The following is a 22,337-nucleotide window of genomic DNA, read 5'->3' as shown; positions in this document are numbered from 1 at the left end:
TCCCGTATCCGATCCGTTTAGAAACCAGTGTCATGATTCGTGAAATAGCTTAAGTGGTTCCGCGGAGTAGCACAACCTGTAAGCCCGCGGCTCCCTCCGCCTCTCGCCCGCCTCGTGGCGCTCCACCTCTTGCAGGCCAAATCGCTCCTCGATGTGAATTCTATTCCCGTCACTTCACCGCAAGGATTGAAGGTCGCCGGTCGCTATCTAAAGGTAACTCCCTCCGCCTCTCGCCCGCCTCGTGGCGCTCCACCTCTTGTAGGCCAAATCGCTTCTCGATGTGAATTATATTCCCGTCACTTCATCCCAAGGATTGAAGGTCGCCGGTCGCTATCTAAAGGTAACTGTTTCCTCGCGTTTATGGGTAGAAATTGCTGTTTTCGATTCCTCTCGATGCTTCTAGGGTTTCTGCTGCTGCAGTGATCTAGGGACTTGGGGATCCTAGATCTGTCCGATTCGAGGGTAACCCTTCAACGTGTTTCGCAATTTGCGTTCGGGATTTTGTGGAATTTCATCGAAATGCCTTGTCTTTGCGGCAGAATCCTGTCTCTTCGTTGCTGTGAATGTGGTTCCCTTTTAGCTCTGATTGATTCGATCATGTATATCAATTCTAGTTGATGTTGTTCCATGTTGTTGATCGAGTTGGAACAGGGCAATCGGGTTCGTAAGGACAAGAGGTGGTTTTGGGGTGAGAATTAGCGTCTGCAATCATGAGCTATGTTTTACGGACAAGTAGAGCGGACATCGAGAGCGGCTTGCCAGGATTTATACCCGAGAGGCGGCTGATGGTATTCCTCTTAACCTATCCGTTTGAACTGTGTCCTGCATATAAGCTAAGGTTTTGCTGGATGATCGATTGTATTGACCTTTTGTTGTTTGTTGGTTATAGCGAATGCATGTGGGCGGTCGACCTGTTAATAACAATTCGACTACTTTTCTTCTTACCGGTACGGCTGTCGTTGTTGGATGATGAGGCTTTCTATTCTTCCATTCTGGTTTAGGTTATGCGGATTCACTCCTAATTTCATGTGCATGATTAACATTGCAGTTCTTGTTCTGTTCATGATATTGAATTCACATCAGATGTCACCCAATTTTCTGGTAATTGTTAATGGCTGATGTTCTCTATATGTGTTTCTTAATTTCTTATTAGTATCACTTTTTAAAGAGGACATCCTCTGTGGGTACGTTGTGCATGTAGCTTTGGCTTGTTTTGGGAGTGTTTCTGATGGCCACCAGCCTAAGGATGTATGCAACTTGGCAGCAACTCCAGGCTCAAGCCCAAGCTCACGCTGCAGCTGCCAGTAGCTTCCTTGGGGGCACAGAGTTGCGGTTGCATGTTCCACCATCCGTAGCCTTTGCTACAAGAGGGCGCTTACAGAGCTTGAGGCTCCAACTTGCTCTTCTTGATCGAGAATTCGATGATCTAGGTACAGGTTTCTGGAATATTTAGTTTGCCTTACATCATTGCCTGGTTGGATGATGATGAAGTTTTAAGACTTTGCTCAAGCTGTGCTTTCACTGTTTTGCTTGTTCTGCATCTGCCTTACTTTGTTTTTACCCTCTTTCTTTTCCTGAAAGGCTTGCTTGCTCACACTTATCATGCATTTTCAATCTTTCAGATTATGATGCTTTAAGAGCATTGGATTCTGATAATCCCCCTGATGCTCCTTCGATGACAGAGGAAGAAATCAATGCCCTTCCTGTACACAACTACAAGGTCCAATCTCGCCAAGGGTCTGCGACCAGTCGGCAAAGGCATGATTCAGTTCCTTTGGTGTACATGGGCAACTTTGTTTTTCAAAGTTGTTCATTACTTGTTCTTTTCAATTTTATGTTGCTTTTACAAATCATCCTCATTTTGATATTTGGTTGTCCTTGGGTAGTGGTGGATCATTGCCACAACAGGCATCATCTTCTTCTGTATCTGCAACTGAGGTAGTTGTTTGCATTCTGTCAATAATTTTTTTATTCAGAAAGCTGTACCATACTGTTATATCTTTCAAAAGTCATTACTGTTTTTGCTTGTTTCTAATTTTTTTTATTCATTCTGGCCTTCTAGTTTAAAATTTTAGAAAACAAACATGGGTTACATACAATATGTGTATTTAATTTAATATATTCCTTGAAATGACTGCCGGATAGTATCACTAATTTATTTTGTATTATTTTGATTTTTCTATTAGAAAAGGAATGAGATCCTTATCACACTGTCTGTCTTGATATACTATTTATTGTAGAAAATATGGATCAGTGGTCATACTCTAATTCATTGTTGTTACTTGTGTTTTGCACATTATTAAACTGCTAAGTATCTTTCTTTAGGCAACTACTAACTTCTTTCGTATAGATCATCACATACTTTTTTTCATGTATGATTATGTTGCTCATTCGATACCAACGGAAGTTTGAATTATGCAGACAAAAAAAAAAAAATGATATCTTTGCATTATATGTTTGATTGGAGTTGGTAAGTTATTATAGTTCACTAGACCATGTGTTGGTTATGAAGTAGTGGCCCAATTCCAAGTTTCTAGTTTCTACTAGGAAAAAGATTGCTCTAGGTTGGGCCATCAGAACTTGAATTCATTACATAAGGAATATTGAGAAGATATAGAAAAAAAGGTGATACAACCTCAAAAATAACTCTTTAGTTTTAAATTTTATGAACAATTTTGGCAGTTAATGGTAGAAAAGTCTAGTCTGTGGAAACTCCATTTGTTAGATATTCCATGAGGTTAATGAAAGTACAAGAGGTGAATTAATTAAAATGCACTTCTCTGTGGAGTCTGCTTGATCCAAATGCCCTTCGGTGCTTGTGATTCAAATAGTGTTAAGAATGTCTAATATCACATGAATTAGATGTAAAATATATGAAGTAACCAATAAGATGTATCTAGATTGATGGTGATACATGAGAGTTCCTAGCTACTTTGTTACTTATGAGGTACTTGTTGATATAATACTAACTTGTTCTGCTGCTTATCTAGAATACACTTGTTCTTGATATATCTAATTTTTGGTTTCTTCTACTTACCTACTTGCCTAACAAAATCTCACAATTCTCTAGCAGAAAAGGCAGGAGAGTTCAAAACTAGATGGGGACTTGAAGACTCCGGAAGATGAACTGACATGTAGTGTTTGCTTGGAGCAAGTCGGTGTGGGAGAATTGATAAGAAGCTTACCATGCTTGCATCAGGTAACAACTACCGATACCATGCTAGACTTAGATGTCTATGTAGCGAGGAATTACTTATCCTAGATGTCGCCAATTTTTTTATTGAACTTTCTATTTATCACTCTATCATCTTGCCGATCTTGAACCTTGGAAGTGTTTCTGTTCTCCACCGAGACAAGGATTCTGTCTGGTACTCCATGACATATTCCGACAAGCTTAATCAAGTGCGACGCCTGTTCCCTAACCAAACGAGTTCCATTAGCACATGACTCTTCCCTTGATCTCCAATGGTTTACACTTGAATGCAACATTTTGGATTCTAGAAATACCGACCATTTATTCCATCTCCTCCACTCGGCTTTGTATAATTATTTCCGACTAATCCAAGCTTAAGTGAATCTGTTACAGGGCAAAACAGCTGTTTGCTTAGGAATTAGAAGGTTTGAAGGAATCCTCTGTTGCAATTCTTTGAAGTGTCACTCTTAATCAAATTAGTTAGTGAGATTATTGTTGGTTTACATGAATTTCCTGGCATTTGCTGAATCGGTTGCCCTTCTTGCAGTTTCATGCAATCTGTATCGATCCATGGTTGCGTCAGCAAGGTACATGCCCTGTTTGCAAGCACAGGGTGAATTCTGGATGGCATGCAGGTGATGATGGTGCAGCGGACATGGTCTAGCTAGTTACATTCACCATCCAATGTCTCAATACAGCTATATCAACGACGAGTGCAACTAACTCGATGTACGGCATCACTTAACCAAGTTAAATGATAAAGCGGCTGGTATTAAGCCTGTTGTAAGTATATATCTTATCTAATTATTACGTCGATCTCACCTGCAATCCTCATCAGATTTAGAACTCTAATGTAGCCAATTATTGGGCTCTTTCTGTTGGCACTATTGATTCTTCATTTCCCTGATATGTCACGTCAAATCAAAGCATGATGACCTGCCACATCCGTTCGACTCAAGCAGCGGCAGCATCACGTGGTAGGGGTTGATCCTGGCACGTGTAGGCGGTGTTCTCATTATCTCGCCACGTCGGATGGGCCCCGCACCCACGTGATTTCGCTTCATGAGATTTCCTGCGCCGGCCCGGAACGAACCGGTTCGGGTCAACGCTGTGTGCCAATTTTGACCTTTTCTCGAGCCAGTGTCTCCTTAAAGTAATCCCTTCTGGAATTGGCGCGGCAATTCCGGTCCAATTCTATCACATGATCGAACCAGCCATTGCAACCGCGAGACCCGGCTCAAAGCGAGGATGGATCGACCCATCCCGACCGTCCAGACTCGCACGAACCACCGTGAGCCAACTAAGCCGGTCAACGGTCAACCCAATAGACAAGTATATCGGTAAGGGGGGAGAAGGTACGCCCGCCATGGAGCCCGGAAAAAGCTACGTATTGCTTGTGGAGTCCGTTCGTGGATCCAACGCTCGAGCTTTAAGTTCTCGGTGTTGGCACCCCACATGAGAGAGATCTCGTGTTGTCTAATTGGCGATCGTACTTTCCGCTCCATCATCCATCTTATTATAAATGATGTTTAAATGGCGTGTTTGTTTGATGCATTGGCCAAATCGAGACACCTGTAGACAGACCTTTCTTGGTGTCAAATCTCTCTAAAGAATCCAAAACCGGAGGCAGAGTTCGCAGTGGACGGGCCACTGCAGCACGGACACCTCATCGTGGATCGAGCCAGCATATGCCTACCTCCATCGTCTCTCTCCGTCGACGACGACGACGTCGTTTGTACACGTAGAAAGAGGAAGGATGGCTCGTCGAGGAATGGAAGGGGCCAACATTGCAGCGTCTCTCGCTGCCATGGAGGCCCCGCTTCACGTTGTCTGGTTCCTTGTCCCAACACACTGCGTAGAGAATACCCACCACCCTATACGATGTTACAGTGACGCAACCCATTAAATGCATGAAATAAACAATAGCACACGCAGAAACCAATAATTCATGTCAGTCGATGCCATCACCAACACCACCACCGCCACCACCACCGCCACCACCACCACCATAGCAAATCACTCTGTTATCAGCAAAATCCACCAAAAGAAACAGCCGAAAGCGAGCTTGAAAGTTGATGTGGCAGTAACAAGGAAGAAGATGGGTTGCAGAGTACCTCAAAATAATGTGCCAAAAAAGTAGCCTCTGTCGAACACAGCTCCTCTCTCTCTCTCTCTCTCTCTCTCTCACGCTTTGCTTGAGGTCACAGCTCACTGCAAACTGCAGTGGAGCAGTGAACACCTCCACCACACCTAGCTCTTAGATCCCGTCCCTGCAGCCCTAATGGAGGCTCAGAGCCTCTCCACAAACTCTGAGACAAACAAAAAAGGCAAAAAGTATACACAAAAAAGGAACACATCCAAGACTCCATATATCGGCTTCCTCTTCTCTTCCTTCTTTCGCTGTAGGTTGAGAGAGAGAGACAGAGAGAGAGAGAGAGAGATCATGAAGTATTCCTCTTCTTCTTCCACGAGGTCAAGGGTAGTCGCGCCAGCAAATGAGCATGGTGACACAGCGGCGCATGATGTAGAACCTAGCACGCTGCTCCTTCACGAGACTGGCGCACCGGCTCGAGAAGGACCTCGGCGTCGTCGTCCTCCGCCCTTCCTTTGTGCTCGCTGATCCTTTGAGCAAAGGCCCTCCTCCCTCGGCCACCGCCACCCTTCTGCTCTCGCTGCAGCTACTCCTGCCTTCCTTCTTCGATAGCTTCCACTTCTCATCCATGTAGATCTCCATCTCCTCCGTCTTCTACTGCACCAGATCTAAGATCTCCCCCTTCTCCTGTCCTCTTCGTACTTTGAAGTATATATTGAAAGAGCTAACTCAGTTATGCGTGCATGAGAGAGATAGTGGCAAGTAGATGGCCAGAGAGAGAGAGAGAGAGAGGAGTGACTTGCTCAATAATGGAGTTAAGCCGAACCAAACGAAGCAGGGTTTGGATATTTATAATTGCAAGGGCGATCAGGGATTGGTGGTGCGAAGTGGGTATCACCACCTGGAGTTCTACCTCGAAAATCGTACCCCCTCCCTCTCTCTCTCTCTCTCTCTCTCTCCTTCTTTCTCCTGTTTGCTTAAATGAGAAATCTCCTCTCATGGTTGCATTAAAGAAGAGTGAGTTTCCCGAGACCAACACCGAGGTCGCATCTTGGACTATTAAACCGCAGGGAGATCACAGCGCATCCGACTTTGCGTTGCATTAGACAAAAACGTAAGAGACAAAGAAAAGGCAAGGAAAAGGACTTGAGAGCTTAGAATACCTCCTCCTGCCGCTGCTGCTGCTGCTGCTGTTGCTATTGCACACCAGTCGTTTGTTTCTTGCTGCATTATTGTCACAAAGGATAAAGATAAAAAGAGATTACAGGAATTGGAACTGCTTATATAAACACATCTCTGCAGATCCAATTAGAGAGACCATATCTACACAAACGATCTGTTTCTCGTTGCAGTGAGCGTGAGGTGGTCTTAGTCAATTACCAAAAGAGAGCTCAGTCAGTGGCCATCAGCTGCTGCCTCTTCAGACTTCCTTAACTATGCTTCAATGAACTGATTCCTCAGGGCCGAGCATTCATGGTAAAAGCTTTCAGTCTCTCTCCACTTTATTCACTCCCACTTCATTCAAGTGGTCTCTCTTCCCCTTTTACGACTCACCTGACCTGAGCAGCATTCATTGCTGCAGTAACTTGTTTGGCATGGTAAGGCTTCGCGCACTCTCTTGCTTCAGTCACTCCCACTTCATTCAAATGGTGTCGCCTAGGATTCACATTAATCGGTGCAGGAGGAAAAGAATCTATAGTCCTCCTCCTCCTCCTCCAAGTGTGCTTCCCCATATAAATCTTACCCAACAAAAACATATACAAAATTTTCCTTCGGAATATGCAATATTTTATGCATATTACTCAGCTCATTTTAGACTGCTCATTAATTGGATATACAATAATATCCAAATTGAGTGTGGATTATCCGATTGTCAATTAAAGTATGGATAAGATTAACTTTAGGATGCTTTTTATATATATATATTATTATCCCTAAATAATAATATATCATACACTAATAATTACACTCCTTTTTTTCACTAATTGATTCTGAGATGAGTATGAATAAAATGATAAAATCGAGTTTCAAAATATATATTATCTACATTAATAAGCTCTCAGGCTGATCTTATTGTTGTTATTATTATTGCCACGTGATCTTAACCCCACACGCTCCAACACATTATTTCCTGCGTCCAAAACAAGACGCAGTAGCACGTGCGGCGTCTCGGAAACGACGCGCTGCTCGCGCTGTCTCGTGTGGCACCGACTCCGTCGGCGGCCAAGCAACCAACGCAGCGAGCAGAGACCGTGAGCGGAAGCTGACAAGAAGCACGGCCGAGACCGCGTGAACCACCGCCAGAAACGCCGGAGGGACGACGACATGTGAGGCCGGTTTCAGTGAGTCCCCCATCTATCATCCCAAATATGCGAGGAATAATATTTTATTAGATGAATCCAAATTATGCGAGTATAGAAGATCGGACTAGTTTGGTTATTCATCACAATTCATAATTCAAATAGCATAATTTTCATTGATATTTACTTATATTTCTCGAGTTGAGATGAACACTAAATAAAATAAATAAATAAATATAAAATCAGATTCTATTTCGGATAATATACGATCGCATATTAATCTTCTTGGATCCCAAGCAGATTAAGCTACGTTGTTTCCATTTTGGCAAACATGGTCGTAATGATGAGAGAATCTTTTGGGCACTTGAATGCATGCATGTGTAAGACACATCATCTCTAAGCCATTGATACCTGCTTTGCAAGCTATATCGTGGATGTGGCGATCCTTTGATGCTGCGAAGAGGCAGTCAAAACCTACTCCTCTTATTTGGTAAGCAGTCAAACCTATCCATGCTTCACTAAACAATGCTTAATCTCATCACATGGATGTGACCATGTTTTACTCGGTAAACACTACTCTATTATTACTTTTTGAGTAAATTGCACATAAAACGAAACTAAACTGTTCCATCTAATCTTCATCCTGCTCTCGTGCACGCTTACTCCCTGTGTTTTTGGATCTTGATGCATGATGAGAGATGTAGAGATCCACAAGGAAGCCTTTCTGCTACATCCACAGTGCTGATCACGAAGATTAAAGCAGGCAAATGAATCGAAACAGTCGAATAATCTTTCCGGGCAAGCATACGTATCTGCCAAGATGAATGAAAATTGTGATTAGGTATGGTTCAGATAGATTTGAGCTGACTTGAGTGCCATCTGCTATCATACTGTTCGACAAAAAGCTCCTAGTCAGCTACTACATCTTCATTACAGAATCAAATGCTGTCATTTAATACATGCGGCTAGAGATGAACATACTTGGTTAATAGCATTGATCGATACCTCAAACATTCCAAGCCACCACATGAAACAAATGGGCATGCGACCATGAGTCCAGTAGGGAAATCGGAAGGAAAGATTGCCGCTTAGGTCTTCTTGCAATTGCAATGCATGAACCAAGAAAAGTTGCGACGGTGAACGAGTAGAAGAATCCTTGGTTTCCACGTCCATGCATATATCAGAGGGATAGTGCAGATGACACGCCGCGCAGAGCAGCCTCACATGCAATTGCGTGACCAATCTGCTCTTGCAATCACAACATACGAAAAGCCATCATAGTGTGTTACCTGACGATGACTACTACGCCTTCCTCTCTCTCTTAGAATAGCCAGTATCTGCCGATGCAGCATCATCAAGATTCTCACATCTCTCATATTCCAAGCCTATCTTCTGAGGACTTTAGTCTCCTCAGACAGGGATGGAGTTGTTTGATAAGAGCTTGTGAATCTTGATGATGCTGCACCAGCAAATAGTGACTGGTGCTTGAAGCTGTAGAACGCATTCACTCTTCATGATCCCCGTCGCTAAACCTAACACAAAGGCCAAAGGCTACCGAACACAGAAGCCAAAACATGAGAAAAGGAGGAGGCGACAGAAGACCCGCTCTGCAAAAGAAGAGCTCGTAAAAGATCTTAAATTAAGGATCTCCGAAGCTAGGAGGAGGAGAAGAGGAGGGTTGGTGAGGGACAACCATTGGAGAAGGTGGGGTATATATAGGTATACGCAAGTCCGAAGTGTGCACATATGGAGGAGGAACCCCAGGGACTGGTTTCACTCCTTGCTGACCTCGGCCACTTGCCACGGGCGTCCATGGACCGTGGACACAAGAAAAGGAGAGAGAACCTTCCTCTGAGGGAAAGCAGCATGACCTGAAGACAGAAACATAGGGGAAAAGGGAAAGGAATCGAGCGCCACCGCTGACGGACGGTGGCGTTCGGGTTGGCAGAATCTGTTGCGTTTCCAACAAGCATCCTAACCTGGGAGAGATTTGACGGCTCTCTAAACGCCAAAGCCAAGCGCCAGTTCCTTTCTTCTCCCCTTCCTCGAGCATTTTCCATGCACCGCCATGGCTGCAGAATCCAACGAAGAAGGCACGGCTCTAAATGGGCCTACGTCTTTGCAAAATGAACATGATTTAATTCCTCATATATATATATATATATATATATATATATATATATATATATATATATATATATATATATATATAAGGTTTCATTACTGAGAGTTAAATCATTACTAGATCAAATTTATGATGATGTACAGTTCCATGATGCAATCGTTCGTGCTTAGTGATCATCCACTTTCCCATGCATCATAGCGGGTCCATACGCAGAAGAAGAAGACAAGGAAAACTCGAAAACCACCAAACTCCATGCATTGGCCGTGCTTTTTGGAATCAAACATCCATCCATCCATCCATCCGTCCGTCCATCTGTTGTCCATTTCCGTTGGTCACGTCGGAACTTTCTTGGTTTGCAAAGCTTTTAGGGCCACATCTTCTCACTCTCCATCATCACACCGGGAGGAATCTCCCATCCCATCTCACAGCCGAGACAGAGAGGCCCCCCCACCTCGCCCCGCCCGCCCCCAGCCGAGGGCAAGGCACAGCACAACAGAGGAAGAAAAGCCATGCATGGCCTCAGGGGAGAGAGAGGACGACTGCAGCTTCTGCGGCCTTCCGGAGAGCGCGCCCGTCACAGCAGAGCAGCAGCAGGAGCGGCCCCAGTCTCGGGCGGACCAGCCAATCTCCGTGAGTGCCCGGAGTGGCAGGGAAGAGGACAAGCGTGTCGACTACTTGCGGCCTTCCCGAAGATGGATACGCCCAGATCTCCCTTTCTCCTCACACCAGTCGGGACTACGTTCGTACGTGCATGCATGCTTTCTTTGGTGGCTGACAACTCTCAGCCTTATTGCTACGTCACTCACCCCCCACCCCTCTCTCTCTCTCTCTCTCTCTCTCTCTCTCTCTCACGCATGTACAAGTTACACTTTCATGAGATTTTAGGCAAATGGGCCGGTCCGAACACAGCCGGGTTGTGTGGGCTGACTTTAGTGGTAAATCCTGGACAATTCGTCCATGTCAACTTTGGTGTTAGGTTGACTCTTTGACAAGGCGCCTGTGGGGGCGCTACATGCCTGATCTGCCACCACTGGTGCGTCATGATAAGACAAATGGAAACAGTTGGATCACATCGAACCCAATCACGAACCACCCCTTACTCGATCTACTCTCTCTCCGGAGTGAGATCAGGCATCGAGTCCAGCTACTAAGAAGCGTGTTTGTTCCTGGACCAGCTACGCACTGACGCAACTCACACTTGTCTTTGATGGGACAGGAAACAGACGTTTCCACCTCACAAAGGCCGAGGAGACGCGATATTACAGCCGAACAAGAAGCGATAGGGGCGAGGGATTGGGGAAAACCCTGGTCCCTCGCTCGAACGACACAGGGGATCGTCTCGAGCTCGGGGATAAGCTCGCGAGAGGCCGGGAGACCGCGTCATTCGTCGCGCGTGACGAAACCGGACAAGAAATCCGGGAGCCACACCTAACGTGAGCGCCACGAGCGGGCCCCGCCCGCCGTTTGACTTGATTCCCCCTCGCGTACGACAATGTTGGCGCTGACTCTCGTGGCTTGGCTCGTGCCCTCCGGCGTCCAACACGCCAACCTGGCTGCCCACGCCTGCAGGTCAACCCCCTGTCTCACTCCATCCCCACTCCCCTCGTCATTAAATCTCGCTTGGTCTCTTCTTGGAACCTTTCGATTCTTCGCTCTCCTCTCAAGTCAACCCACACGCAATCCAGATCTACTCGGCCCTTTCACCCCTGGCCGACCCCTCACATGATATGGCCGTCTTGCTTGGGTAAATTGGCTGCACGCTGAGGAGGATCAGCTGGCATCTCAACAACATACATGTGAAGAACACCGAGAGAAAGGACGTCGAGAGTCACAGGAATCACACTGTAGTTTAGGTGGTTGACCATTGCCATCAGGTGGTTAAGGTCCACCCAAGTTAATGAGGCTTGTCATCTACCACTGTTGGAATCACAGTAAATGGAGAAGCTCGATCTTTGAAGCTTTTAAAAGCCAGCGTCGCATGATAGAGTCACACTCCACTCTTCTCTTATCAAGTCCGATGGAGGAAGTCGAAGGAACAGAGGTCAACTGGTTTGACGATTTTTACTGTTCTCAGCTGGAGTTGTTGAGGGAGCTGCAGGCTCAGGAGAGCCCTCGGTTCATGGAATCCCAACCTGATGCGCCACATGAATCGGTCATCGACAAGCTCATCTCTGCTCTCTATTCCAACCCAGCGATCGGCGACGTAGAAAGCGCAGTCTCTGTGACCTTACAGAACGGCGACTCCCATGGCCGGTGTAATTCTCAACCCATGTATGCTCACATGCATCTCTTCTTCTTCATTCTAATGCTGTCATGCCATGTTAGAATCTTCAGCTAGATAACTTGGCCCCTTTTGCTTGCAGACTTTGCTCACCGGACAAGGGTCTGGGAAGGATGGATCACAAGTTCACAATCAAAATCAAGACCTGTGAGAATGGGCTTGCTGATGATGGTTACAAATGGAGGAAATATGGGCAGAAATCCATCAAGAACAGCCCCAATCCAAGGTCTTTTCTTACTCCACCAGTATTTTTCTTCCACAGGCACTCCACTTTGTTGTTCTTTAGCTGACATTAAACCCATCAGAATTCATTCCTTCAGCAACCTAATTCAAACTCTCGCTCACAGTGATCGTATGGATTGGTTGACTTGGTAACAGGAGCTACTACAGGTGCACTAACCCGAGATGCAATGCCAAGAAGCAGGTGGAGAGGTCCATGGAAGATCCAGAGACGCTCATCGTCACATACGAGGGCCTCCACCTCCACTACACCTACTCACATCTCCTCCTCAGTGGGTCGTCGCAGTACTACTACTCCGACACCGACCTCCACGTCGCGAAGAAGCTCAAGTGCCAGTCCATGGCGGAGGTCGCGGACGCACCGGCGCAACCCCCAACACGGAGCACATCGACGATCGAGCCTCGCAAGTTGCAACTTGCAGCGGATGGAGCAGTACTTCTGGGAAGTGCTGATGCGAGTCTGCGGCATGGACTTCTTGACGATGTGTTGCGGAGCTCAGAAGGACTCCTGGAAGATGTTGTGCCGTTGGTGGTGAGAAAGCCATGCAACTCCACCTCCTCGTCCTTCGACGCTTTTCCTTCATCCCCGGCATCTTCTCCATCCTACTCTTCCCTGCCATTAACCACCAACTCTTCTCACCTAGATCTGGGTACTCTCTCCACCATCATGTGAGTACCAACCTGGTAGGACAGGAACAGTTTTAACATTGTATGGGTACCCACTATAATGAATTGATAATGCACAATATCTACCTACCACTGTCAATACCAGAATGTCTCAACTGGTGCAGACTAATTGTGATGCTTATAGGTCTCATGTTTGTTTGCTGTGAACTTAGAATCTGTGGACGACATGAAAGAAATAGACAGAGATTGCAGGACTGAATGTTTCCACAGTACAATCTCCATGTGGTGGTGGAGAACACTGCCTTTTGTTGTTTTCTTATCCAGTGGTTTCAAAAGGTGGAGGATGAGCAGATGAGAAAGAACTTGTCATGCATTAAATTACCAGTGCAGTTTGTATTGATATATATTTCATTACCAAATGCAGTTCCTTTTGAGAAGCCAGTATTGCCTGTTCCCTTGGTCTGTTAATTAACATTTCTTTTTATCAAAGATTAATCTTCATCTTTGAGCTATAAACTGGCTTTAAGTTTCTAAATTCTAATTTAGTAAAAGTATAATTTATTTCTATGGAATACAAAAATAACTAAATCACACATGGCTTATTTTTAAATATTTAAAAAGATTGTCTTTGTAGGGTTGTACCAAAGTCATACATATATTTTTTAAATATTTATTTTTTCATATTTACCTTTTGAATAAAAGTCTTGCACAAATATTGTTACTTGACTATCCTTGCAGTAGAACTTGTAGGTACTTTATATTTTAAAATTTTTAAAATTAACTTAAAAATTGATAAAATTATTGTCAGTGATTGACTTAATATGTTTGAATGGATATCTTCTCAGAAAAATCTTTACAATTAAGTTTTTACCGAATGATACCCCATAATTTGATTTTACTTGAGAATCTTTTTTTCTTTTATCAATTTGATAAAAATATTCCTTCGTCTTCTATCAATCATCTTTGGCCACTGCATTCTTTTTACCTATTCGTTTTTTCTTTTCTCTTCTGCTCTGATCGCGACACAATAGCCTTTATTGAGGAGGATACGATTGTCTCTCCATTGCTTTCATTTGATGTCATTCTTGACCGTCTCTATTCTATTCATCGGTGAAAAACACTAACAACAAAGGTTATGGAGAGACAATTGCCTCCTCGATGAAAGTTATCGCACATGGATTATATTACACAAAGATAATAAGGAAGGAAAGAAAATGAAAGAAAGTAGGGCACAGACAATAGTAATAATGAATGAAGATAATTAATGGATGATGGAAGGATATTTTTGTTAAGTTGATGATGAAAAGAATATTCTAAGATAAAATTTAATTATCGGATGTTATTATGTGAAAGCTCAGTAGTAAAAAAAATTATGGGTAAAATACTCAAAAATTAATAAGGGATATATGTGTCATATTAAAGTCAAAAAGAGGTAAAATTTGTACTATGTCCAAATTTATATACAAAAGGAAACCATATATATATATATAATTTATTTCGTTTTTTATTATTTGATGGTAAAAGCTTGTTTCCCAAGAAATGAACAGCCCACGCTGCGTTTCCAGTCGTACGATCGTCCAACTGATGCCATTGATGACGTGCCACGCAGCCATGAGACTTCTGCGGTCCCACCGCAAACACACGCAAGGGACGGCCCACCGGGGCTTGCGCTAAATCTAAAGCCACCGGTCCTGTTTCTTACGAGTCCCATACCGTGCGCCGCCGGCAGATTCGAAGAAGAAGAAGAAGCAGTTGTCATCCTTATCCAGGGGACGACCTGGAAACCCTAGACTGGTTCCTCAATCTCCGCCATCCCCGTTAAGCGCTCAGCCTCCGACCCGAAACCCTCGATCTAGGTTTCTTCCGACCCATTCGCTAGGATGATCTTTTCTAAGATCGCGCGTCCTATCTCTCGATCTTCGCGTCGCCGATCCGGACATGTAATTTTCTTACCAATGTCGTTTCGTGTATTCCTGTAACCTTTGTCTCTCGATCTATTTTGTCTTTGTTAGGGATGGCTGCCGAGCGGTTTTGGCGTGAAGTCTGGATACTCAAGAGAAGCCCTATTGCAAGATCCGATCTGTCATGGGGATAATGGAGGATTGAGGTCTCTGAGGGGCTATTTGACCTCCGTCGGAGCTCATAGAACCCTCGGAGAAAGAAATCACCTGGGTGATTGGAGATTCTTTTTGGCAAATCCAAGTTTTAGGCGGTTCTTTTCAAGTGAATCACCCAATAAGAAGAGTAAGAGAGATGTAGAATTTCAAAGCGATCTATTATTTTGTTCTGTGGTGGTTCTTATTCGGAACGCATCATTTCTCGGTGTACTTATTTTTCTACTTTGGTGTAAATTTTCTAGATTATGAGAACTACTATCCGAAGGATAAGAAAGAAATTCCAAAAGCAAATGAGAACAACGAATCGGATTCAAAAGGTACACTTATATATTATGCATTCTTCAGTAATTTATTTGACAAAAAGGGGAAAAAAAAAGCAAGACCTGAACCCAACAATTGTGATGTCTTAGGATTCCTTTTAATTGTGATGTTCCCATTTGAAACTGTTTGATAATGTGAGTACTGAGATTGCTAAGGATTTTATACTTATTTAGTTTGAACAAGCTTGTCTTAGAAGCAGTTTGCCCTTTTTAGAACAATGAGAGCAAAAAACATATTTCTTAACTGATTTCACAGTGATATTGTTATAAGACCATTGTAGTTTGAGTAGCCAATTGCTTTTTAACATGTCTTGCTTAGCATGTCTATAGTAATTGATTAAGCAGACAGATGTTTTTGAGTATGATATGATGAACTTGTGCTACTACCAAACCCTTTATAAATTTTCCTATGGTGATCATGTAGAAGTCAGAAAGGCCCAGGAACAACCTAGACAATATTTCAAATTTCAACTGTACCGGTCAATACGAACTGATATTTACCATTCTAATCAATTACCGGTATTGAAATATATAGTTCATACTGTATCATCCAATTTTTACTTTTTTATATAATGATGCCATGTGGTTTAGGTTAACATACCACGCAATTTACCAGTATTGTACCGGTTCAGTAGGTTACAAAGATCAATACTGGTCTGAGATTTAAATCCTTGAATCTGGATTACAAATGTACATTCTCAAGTATCAGTTATGAAAACCTAAAGAACAAGAGTGTTGTTTTGTACAAAATTTATGAGAAAGAAGGATTGCCCAGCGCACAAAGCACCCGTCATTGTGGGCTTTTTGGGAGGGCCAGTATAAGAACTCATACTCATGGTTTCCATATATCCATAATTCACAAGAAACCTACAAAAAAAAAAGCAAATGTCCAGGATCTAAATCCTCAAACATGAATTTTGATCCAAGGATTTTGGTGGGAAGATCTTCTTTATCCTTCATCCAAAGGATTGGGACAAGGAAATCCGCATTCCTTAGAGCCCTCTAGGAATAGGTTGCTAGAACATTGATACAGTCTCTGGTCACCACTATTTAAAGTCTTTTTTCTTTATTTCAGTTTAACATGCAGACAGAATTTGTTCAAATAAATTACAGGACATCTAGGAAGACATGGAGTTAGACAACTTGGAACTATTGGTACATGCATTAGTTTGGAGATATTAACCACAACTCATGCAATTGTTTTCCTAAATGATATGATCTGAACTTTCTATCTGAGAATCTTGTGTCAATATACAGCTTAGTGTATGTCAGTTTATTTCTGCATCAAGGAATCCATTTGTGATGTATAATGTTGTCAGATTTCTTGAATATTTGAATAGTAATTATTTATTCAGGCAATCTATTATCAAGTCACCTGATGACTTAAACAATATACAGATTTGCTTTAGTTTATTTCTGGCTTTCGTGCAGAGGATTCAAATGCAGATGATTCAGGAAGTTTGAAGGAGAATCTCATGAAGGCTTTGCAGGGTTATGTTGCTCCATTACTTTTTATGGGGTTGCTATTTTCTTCCTCTTCTTTTGGCTCCTCTGACCAGAAAGAGGTTTGTTGCATATATATTAACATATATGTTCATTATCATGACGATTATATGTTGCTTATGTATAAGCCTTAGGGTTTTTTTTGGTATTTGGTCACATATTCCTGGGTGGCATCAAAATGCCTAGTAATGAAGCCCCTTAGTCTTTTCTCCCCTGAGAAGATTAGGTCTTTGAGATTTATGCAATTCCTCAGGAATCATTTTTATTTATTTTTTCAGTCTTGAATGATTCTTCTGTCCCAAAGTCAAATTAAGCTTAACTTGAGTTTGATTATGATTCCTATCTCTCAGGAATTTGTAGACTTGTGCAATGGAAATTCCTGTTCCATCTTTCTGTCTATTTGGTTGTGACCACTTACTGTTTTTTAAGAACCTCTCCTCGCTAGAGATTTATCATCTAGACTTGCTGATTTTACTTTTCCAATTACTATACATATGATCACATGAAGGAATTTCATTAGTTTGTTCAAATTGGATTTTTTTTCATAGTCATGGCTATATAATTTGCTTCAGGGCATTATTCCCTCAATTTTTACATCTTTTACCGTATTAAAATTCTTTTTGATCTATTGCTGAATCTGTGTCTTTCATGTTTTCTGATGCCACAGTTTGAATCCTGTTGTTTACACAGATCAGTTTCCTAGAGTTTAAGAACAAGCTGCTGGAACCTGGCTTAGTCGATCACATTGTTGTGTCAAACAAATCAGTTGCAAAAATTTATGTCAGGAGCTCTGCACGATTAAGCAACCAAACCAAAGACGATCAAATGCAGGAAACAACAACACCTGCCCCTCCTGCACATTCTGCTAGCCAGTTCAAATATTACTTTAATATTGGAAGTATTGAATCCTTTGAAGAAAAGTTGGAGGAAGCTCAGGAAGCCTTGGGGATAGATCCTCATGAATATGTTCCTGTCAGATATGTATCTGAAGTCAATTGGTTCCAAGAATTACTCAGATATGCACCCACTGCATTTCTTGTGGGGCTTATCTACTTCATGGGGCGGAGAATACAGGGTGGAATTGGTGGTGGTGTTGGCAAGGGGAATCGTGGAATATTTAACATAGGAAAAGCCCAAGTGACTAGGATGGATAAGAACTCTAAAAATAAGGCAAGTGATTGATTTATGTTATTTTTTAGAAGTTTTTTTTCTTTAATTTTCATATGTTTACAGTTTGTCAAGTAAGTTCTTTTCACTGCATACATGCAACCTCTTCTTCGGTCAATTCTTATTGTTGGAAAAAATGCCTGTTATTGCTTGGCCATATAGTAGTTGTTCAAATTATGCTAACTTGTCATATGCCTATATCTGGTCCAGATATTTTTCAAAGATGTGGCTGGCTGTGATGAAGCCAAGCAAGAAATTATGGAATTTGTGCACTTCTTAAAGAATCCCAAGAAGTATGAGGAACTCGGAGCCAAGATTCCGAAAGGTGCTCTTCTTGTAGGTCCTCCAGGCACAGGGAAAACACTTTTAGCAAAAGCTGCAGCCGGTGAATCTGGTGTGCCCTTTCTGTCCATATCTGGTTCAGATTTCATGGAAATGTTTGTAGGAGTTGGACCTTCCAGGGTGAGAAACTTATTTGCTGAAGCCAGACAATGTGCTCCAAGCATGATTTTCATAGATGAGATAGATGCGATCGGTCGAGCAAGAGGCCGTGGAGGATTCTCAGGTTCCAATGACGAACGTGAAAGTACTCTTAATCAGTTGCTCGTGGAGATGGATGGATTTGGGACAACATCTGGTGTTGTTGTGCTAGCTGGCACCAATCGCCCGGACATTTTGGATAAGGCTTTGTTGAGACCGGGAAGGTTTGATCGTCAAATTGCTCTTGATAAGCCTGACATAAAAGGCCGTGAGCAGATATTCCGTATTTATCTTAAGAAGATTAAGCTTGATAAAGACCCATCTTATTACTCTCAAAGACTAGCAGCCCTTACGCCTGGTTTTGCTGGAGCTGACATCGCTAATGTTTGCAATGAGGCTGCTTTAATTGCTGCAAGAAATGAGGGAACACAGGTCATTATGCAGCATTTTGAAGCTGCTATTGACAGAATAATTGGTGGTTTGGAGAAAAAAAATAAGGTAATTACCTGCACTTGTACATTCTTGCTTTACCATATTTTTACCTTTTTCTTGCTCACTTTGGAAGTGCAGGTCCATTTACATTTTTTTCAGGTTATAAATGCTTTTTCTTCTTAATGTTTATATTTTTTGTTATTTTAGTCTCGAATGCTTGATGATTGTGGTTATGATGTTCTTGCTGTCCTGATGTTCATTTCTGTTTCTCTTGTTCTTCTGCATTTCATCTAATGTTATAATCTTTTAGAGTGAACACTTATGAGTTATATATTTGTGATCTATTAGTGAAGATTTTGTTGTTCATGTTGAAAAACTATTTTTATCATCCATAATCTTTCGCAGAGTATATTTTCTTTCTGTACTCATCACTCATTCTTGATTTTTAGCTGCTAGGTTATGTCTGGTGTATGATTCATTGGGTTCTGACAAACTACAAAAATTACTCAGTTGGTAACACAATTTTAATTTAATTTTTCTTTTGGTGTTGGAAGATCTTCTCTTTGTCAAGCCAGCAAGATGGATCGGATATTATGGTGAGGTTTACGGAGTTCGAAAGCCTAATAAGCTTAGATTCTCTGATTGCTTATATAATTTATATCATCAATTAGTATGGGATGCATATTTGATCAAACATTTCATTTTGTGTGTTGTTCACTTGATATTCCTGCATAATGTTATTAACATATATATCAGGAATGAGGCTTCACTTATTAAGTTATTGAAAAGTGAGCAATTGGAGAGTTTGAAGACCAATTAATTCTTAGAAAAGTTTTCAGAGAGATTGGCGAGAGTTTTACAGTATTGAGAAAACAAGTCATCATCTTGGCACTTGGAATATATTTGGAGCCATTATACTTCAGGTTTTAACATCAAAATCTAATTAGAATTATCAATGTGATATTCCTGCCTTTAATAAGAGATGGTGAGAATCTATGAAATTTTTGTATGTCATAGTAATTAAAGAGTTTCTAAATCATTTGGGATGACTGAAATTATTAATTTTTATTATTTTTGAGACAACTAGTACATTCATCTACGGACTGCATTTAGATTCAAGCATTATGTTACCCAACAAGTAAGAGGTTCCCAGCAGCTTGAAGTTTGGGGAGGGTCAATGTATTCGCCTTGCATGTTCAAGTAGAGAAGTTGCTTTTATGACCTGAATCCTGGTCAGACCACAAAGGAGGAATTTTACAGTTTTGGACCGCAATTGTAGGTATGGTGTTGATGTACATTTTTTGACCAGGTAGTTTGAGTGAACTTACAGTTGGCAACTTCGAGTGAACTTAAATTTGACAAGCTTTATTGGTCTTCATGTGAATTGTTTGTGTTTATATTTTGTTTAGCAACAACTTTGAATCACCATTACCTTTTCCAACAGACTTATCTGTATTATGACAATAGTCTTTTAGATAAATTTACCCAAATGGAAAAGTGACGATACTTTATGTTCATTTCAAACGTTGGCCCAAAAATATTCTCTTTCAGAATGATTGTTCTGACCTTATATTGGCAAGTAAGCAACCATGTTATTTTGTTTTTAGGTAATCAGCAAGCTGGAACGGCGAACCGTTGCTTATCATGAATCAGGTCATGCTGTTGCTGGATGGTTCTTAGAGCATGCAGAACCCTTGCTCAAAGTTACAATAGTTCCACGTGGAACTGCAGCACTGGGCTTTGCTCAATATGTGCCAAGTGAAAACCTCTTATTGACTAAAGAGCAGCTCTTTGACATGACATGCATGACACTGGGTGGGCGTGCATCTGAAGAGGTAAAGTTAACCCTTCTTGCTCTTGTCATTTACATGCACAGTTTCACAAAAGGAACTGATTTGACATTTTTTTAATTGAAGTGGATGGTAGGGTATTTGTTCCTCTGATAAGCAACAATTCAAATTTAGTTGATATATCTCTGATGACTGAATATCAAGAAGGTCATAAGTCAGTGTTTGACTGTCCAGTGAGCTTCTCTATACGGTTTATAGCACTATAATGTCTATAATGATATTATAGAACCTACTTGAATTACTTGGTAATCATTCATAATTTTTGAAGGGACTCCTACTTAAATAACCAATTAAGTTGATTCTGTAACTTGTCAGAACTATCTCTTAGATCATATTCTGATTATAATTTTTTGATTTATTTTACTGACTAAAGAACATGGCTTAAAACATACAATTTTATGGGATGAAGTTCCTGTACCAAGCAAAGACTTCATAGTTTTAAAAAGAACACATCTATCTTGTTGCTGGTTTGGCCCTGCTGACAATGATTGTTCCTGGTTCGACCCTGCTGAAAAAGGTTAGGCTGATGATCTCAGGTGCCCTCTTGCACATGTGGATATCCATCTGTTCTTTATATGCATTTACAATACACTGATTTATGATTGGCATAGATGTCACAAAACGTGATCTTAATCACTTTAATAATGCTGTTTGAGCTTTGTATTATCATGAATACTATGTTACTAAAGAACAAAAGAAAATGTTTTAATATGCTCACTACCAGGTTCTGTTGGGGAAGATTTCTACTGGAGCCCAAAATGACCTCGAGAAAGTGACCAAGATGACCTACGCTCAGGTGGCAGTTTACGGTTTCAGCAGCAAGGTTGGGCTCCTTTCGTTCCCCCAGAGAGACGATACACTCGAGATGACCAAGCCTTATAGCAGCAAGACTGGGGCCATCATCGATGAAGAGGTGAGAGAATGGGTATCGAAAGCCTATGAGAGAACTGTTGCATTGATAAAGGAGCACAAGGATCACGTTATCCAGATTGCTGAGCTGCTATTGGAGAAGGAGGTGCTGCATCAAGAAGACTTGGTCCGAGTCCTAGGGGAACGCCCGTTCGTATCTAGCGAACCAACAAACTACGATAAATTCATTCAAGGTTTTCAAGACGAGGATAACACAAGCAACAATCTTCCAGAGGATGCAGCATTGGAGGATGATGGTTCATCACCGCTCAATGGGGAAGTTGTGCCGACGTAGCTACAGCTGTCTTTGATGTATAATTTTGTTGACTTACACACTTCAGAATTCATTTGTCAATGTAGATGAAGGAACTGTACAAACGAGTATCTGCATGAGAGAAAAAACATTGTTGGTGGTACTTATATCGACCCTCATCTCTAAGCAGATGCTTTAGATACAAGAGATTCAATAATGAGTTTTGTCGGGCTCATGTGTGCGCAGGATTTTAGGTCACCTTTTAAGACTTCAATGGTTTGGAGCTTTGTGTGGTTTGCTGAATGCTGGAATCTCCTTTGACTGTCTGTGGTTGGCGAGAGATTGGACAATCATGAGGAGGGTGTCTGATCCACTGCCCTTTGTAACCATTGATTGAGCTGCCTCTATTCTTATCCATGCTTTCTTTTAGGACAGGATTTATATACTA

General features: G+C 42.0%; 3 protein-coding genes across 9 annotated transcripts; all 3 read left to right on the top strand.

The window, feature by feature from the left end:
- The first annotated feature begins 146 nt into the window (after window positions 1–146).
- LOC135581556 (E3 ubiquitin-protein ligase SDIR1-like) lies at window positions 147–4,065 on the top strand. 7 transcript variants are annotated; one of them, XM_065153624.1, is made up of 9 exons: window positions 147–213; window positions 652–788; window positions 890–947; window positions 1,049–1,101; window positions 1,202–1,430; window positions 1,623–1,758; window positions 1,887–1,938; window positions 3,071–3,199; window positions 3,741–4,065. In XM_065153624.1, the coding sequence occupies exons 2-9, from the start codon at window positions 711–713 to the stop codon at window positions 3,855–3,857; spliced, it is 852 nt and encodes a 283-aa protein (XP_065009696.1). In that variant the 5' UTR covers window positions 147–213; window positions 652–710; the 3' UTR covers window positions 3,858–4,065. The 7 variants fall into 7 exon arrangements, with proteins under 7 accessions (XP_065009696.1, XP_065009698.1, XP_065009694.1 ...); XM_065153626.1 differs by having other exon boundaries at window positions 151–213; window positions 3,074–3,199; XM_065153622.1 differs by having other exon boundaries at window positions 201–340.
- Window positions 4,066–11,718: 7,653 nt separating this feature from the next.
- LOC135640076 (probable WRKY transcription factor 49) lies at window positions 11,719–12,999 on the top strand. Its single transcript, XM_065154208.1, has 3 exons — window positions 11,719–11,981; window positions 12,074–12,217; window positions 12,370–12,999. The coding sequence occupies exons 1-3, from the start codon at window positions 11,728–11,730 to the stop codon at window positions 12,902–12,904; spliced, it is 933 nt and encodes a 310-aa protein (XP_065010280.1). The 5' UTR covers window positions 11,719–11,727; the 3' UTR covers window positions 12,905–12,999.
- A 1,554-nt stretch (window positions 13,000–14,553) lies between these two features.
- Window positions 14,554–22,124, top strand: LOC103974424 (ATP-dependent zinc metalloprotease FTSH 8, mitochondrial). The gene is made up of 8 exons (XM_009389255.3): window positions 14,554–14,798; window positions 14,871–15,102; window positions 15,218–15,292; window positions 16,727–16,860; window positions 17,489–17,968; window positions 18,176–18,943; window positions 20,485–20,712; window positions 21,452–22,124. The coding sequence occupies exons 1-8, from the start codon at window positions 14,739–14,741 to the stop codon at window positions 21,929–21,931; spliced, it is 2,457 nt and encodes an 818-aa protein (XP_009387530.2). The 5' UTR covers window positions 14,554–14,738; the 3' UTR covers window positions 21,932–22,124.
- The last annotated feature ends 213 nt before the right edge of the window (window positions 22,125–22,337 follow it).

Source organism: Musa acuminata, chromosome BXJ3-6, assembly GCF_036884655.1.
Source record: "Musa acuminata AAA Group cultivar baxijiao chromosome BXJ3-6, Cavendish_Baxijiao_AAA, whole genome shotgun sequence".
Lineage (NCBI taxonomy): Eukaryota > Viridiplantae > Streptophyta > Magnoliopsida > Zingiberales > Musaceae > Musa > Musa acuminata.
This window is presented reverse-complemented; position numbering and strand designations above follow the sequence as displayed.

Coding starts and splice junctions, on each gene's coding strand:
- LOC135581556 (XM_065153624.1), top strand. CDS start 711: ATGAGCTATGTTTTACGGACAAGTAGAGCGGACATCGAGAGCGGCTTG. Junction 948..1,048: donor GACTACTTTTCTTCTTACCG/GTACGGCTGTCG, acceptor TTAACATTGCAG/TTCTTGTTCTGTTCATGATA. Junction 1,759..1,886: donor TCTGCGACCAGTCGGCAAAG/GCATGATTCAGT, acceptor GTCCTTGGGTAG/TGGTGGATCATTGCCACAAC.
- LOC135640076 (XM_065154208.1), top strand. CDS start 11,728: ATGGAGGAAGTCGAAGGAACAGAGGTCAACTGGTTTGACGATTTTTAC. Junction 11,982..12,073: donor CGGTGTAATTCTCAACCCAT/GTATGCTCACAT, acceptor TTTTGCTTGCAG/ACTTTGCTCACCGGACAAGG. Junction 12,218..12,369: donor AAGAACAGCCCCAATCCAAG/GTCTTTTCTTAC, acceptor ACTTGGTAACAG/GAGCTACTACAGGTGCACTA.
- LOC103974424 (XM_009389255.3), top strand. CDS start 14,739: ATGATCTTTTCTAAGATCGCGCGTCCTATCTCTCGATCTTCGCGTCGC. Junction 14,799..14,870: donor CGCGTCGCCGATCCGGACAT/GTAATTTTCTTA, acceptor TGTCTTTGTTAG/GGATGGCTGCCGAGCGGTTT. Junction 15,293..16,726: donor CAACGAATCGGATTCAAAAG/GTACACTTATAT, acceptor GCTTTCGTGCAG/AGGATTCAAATGCAGATGAT.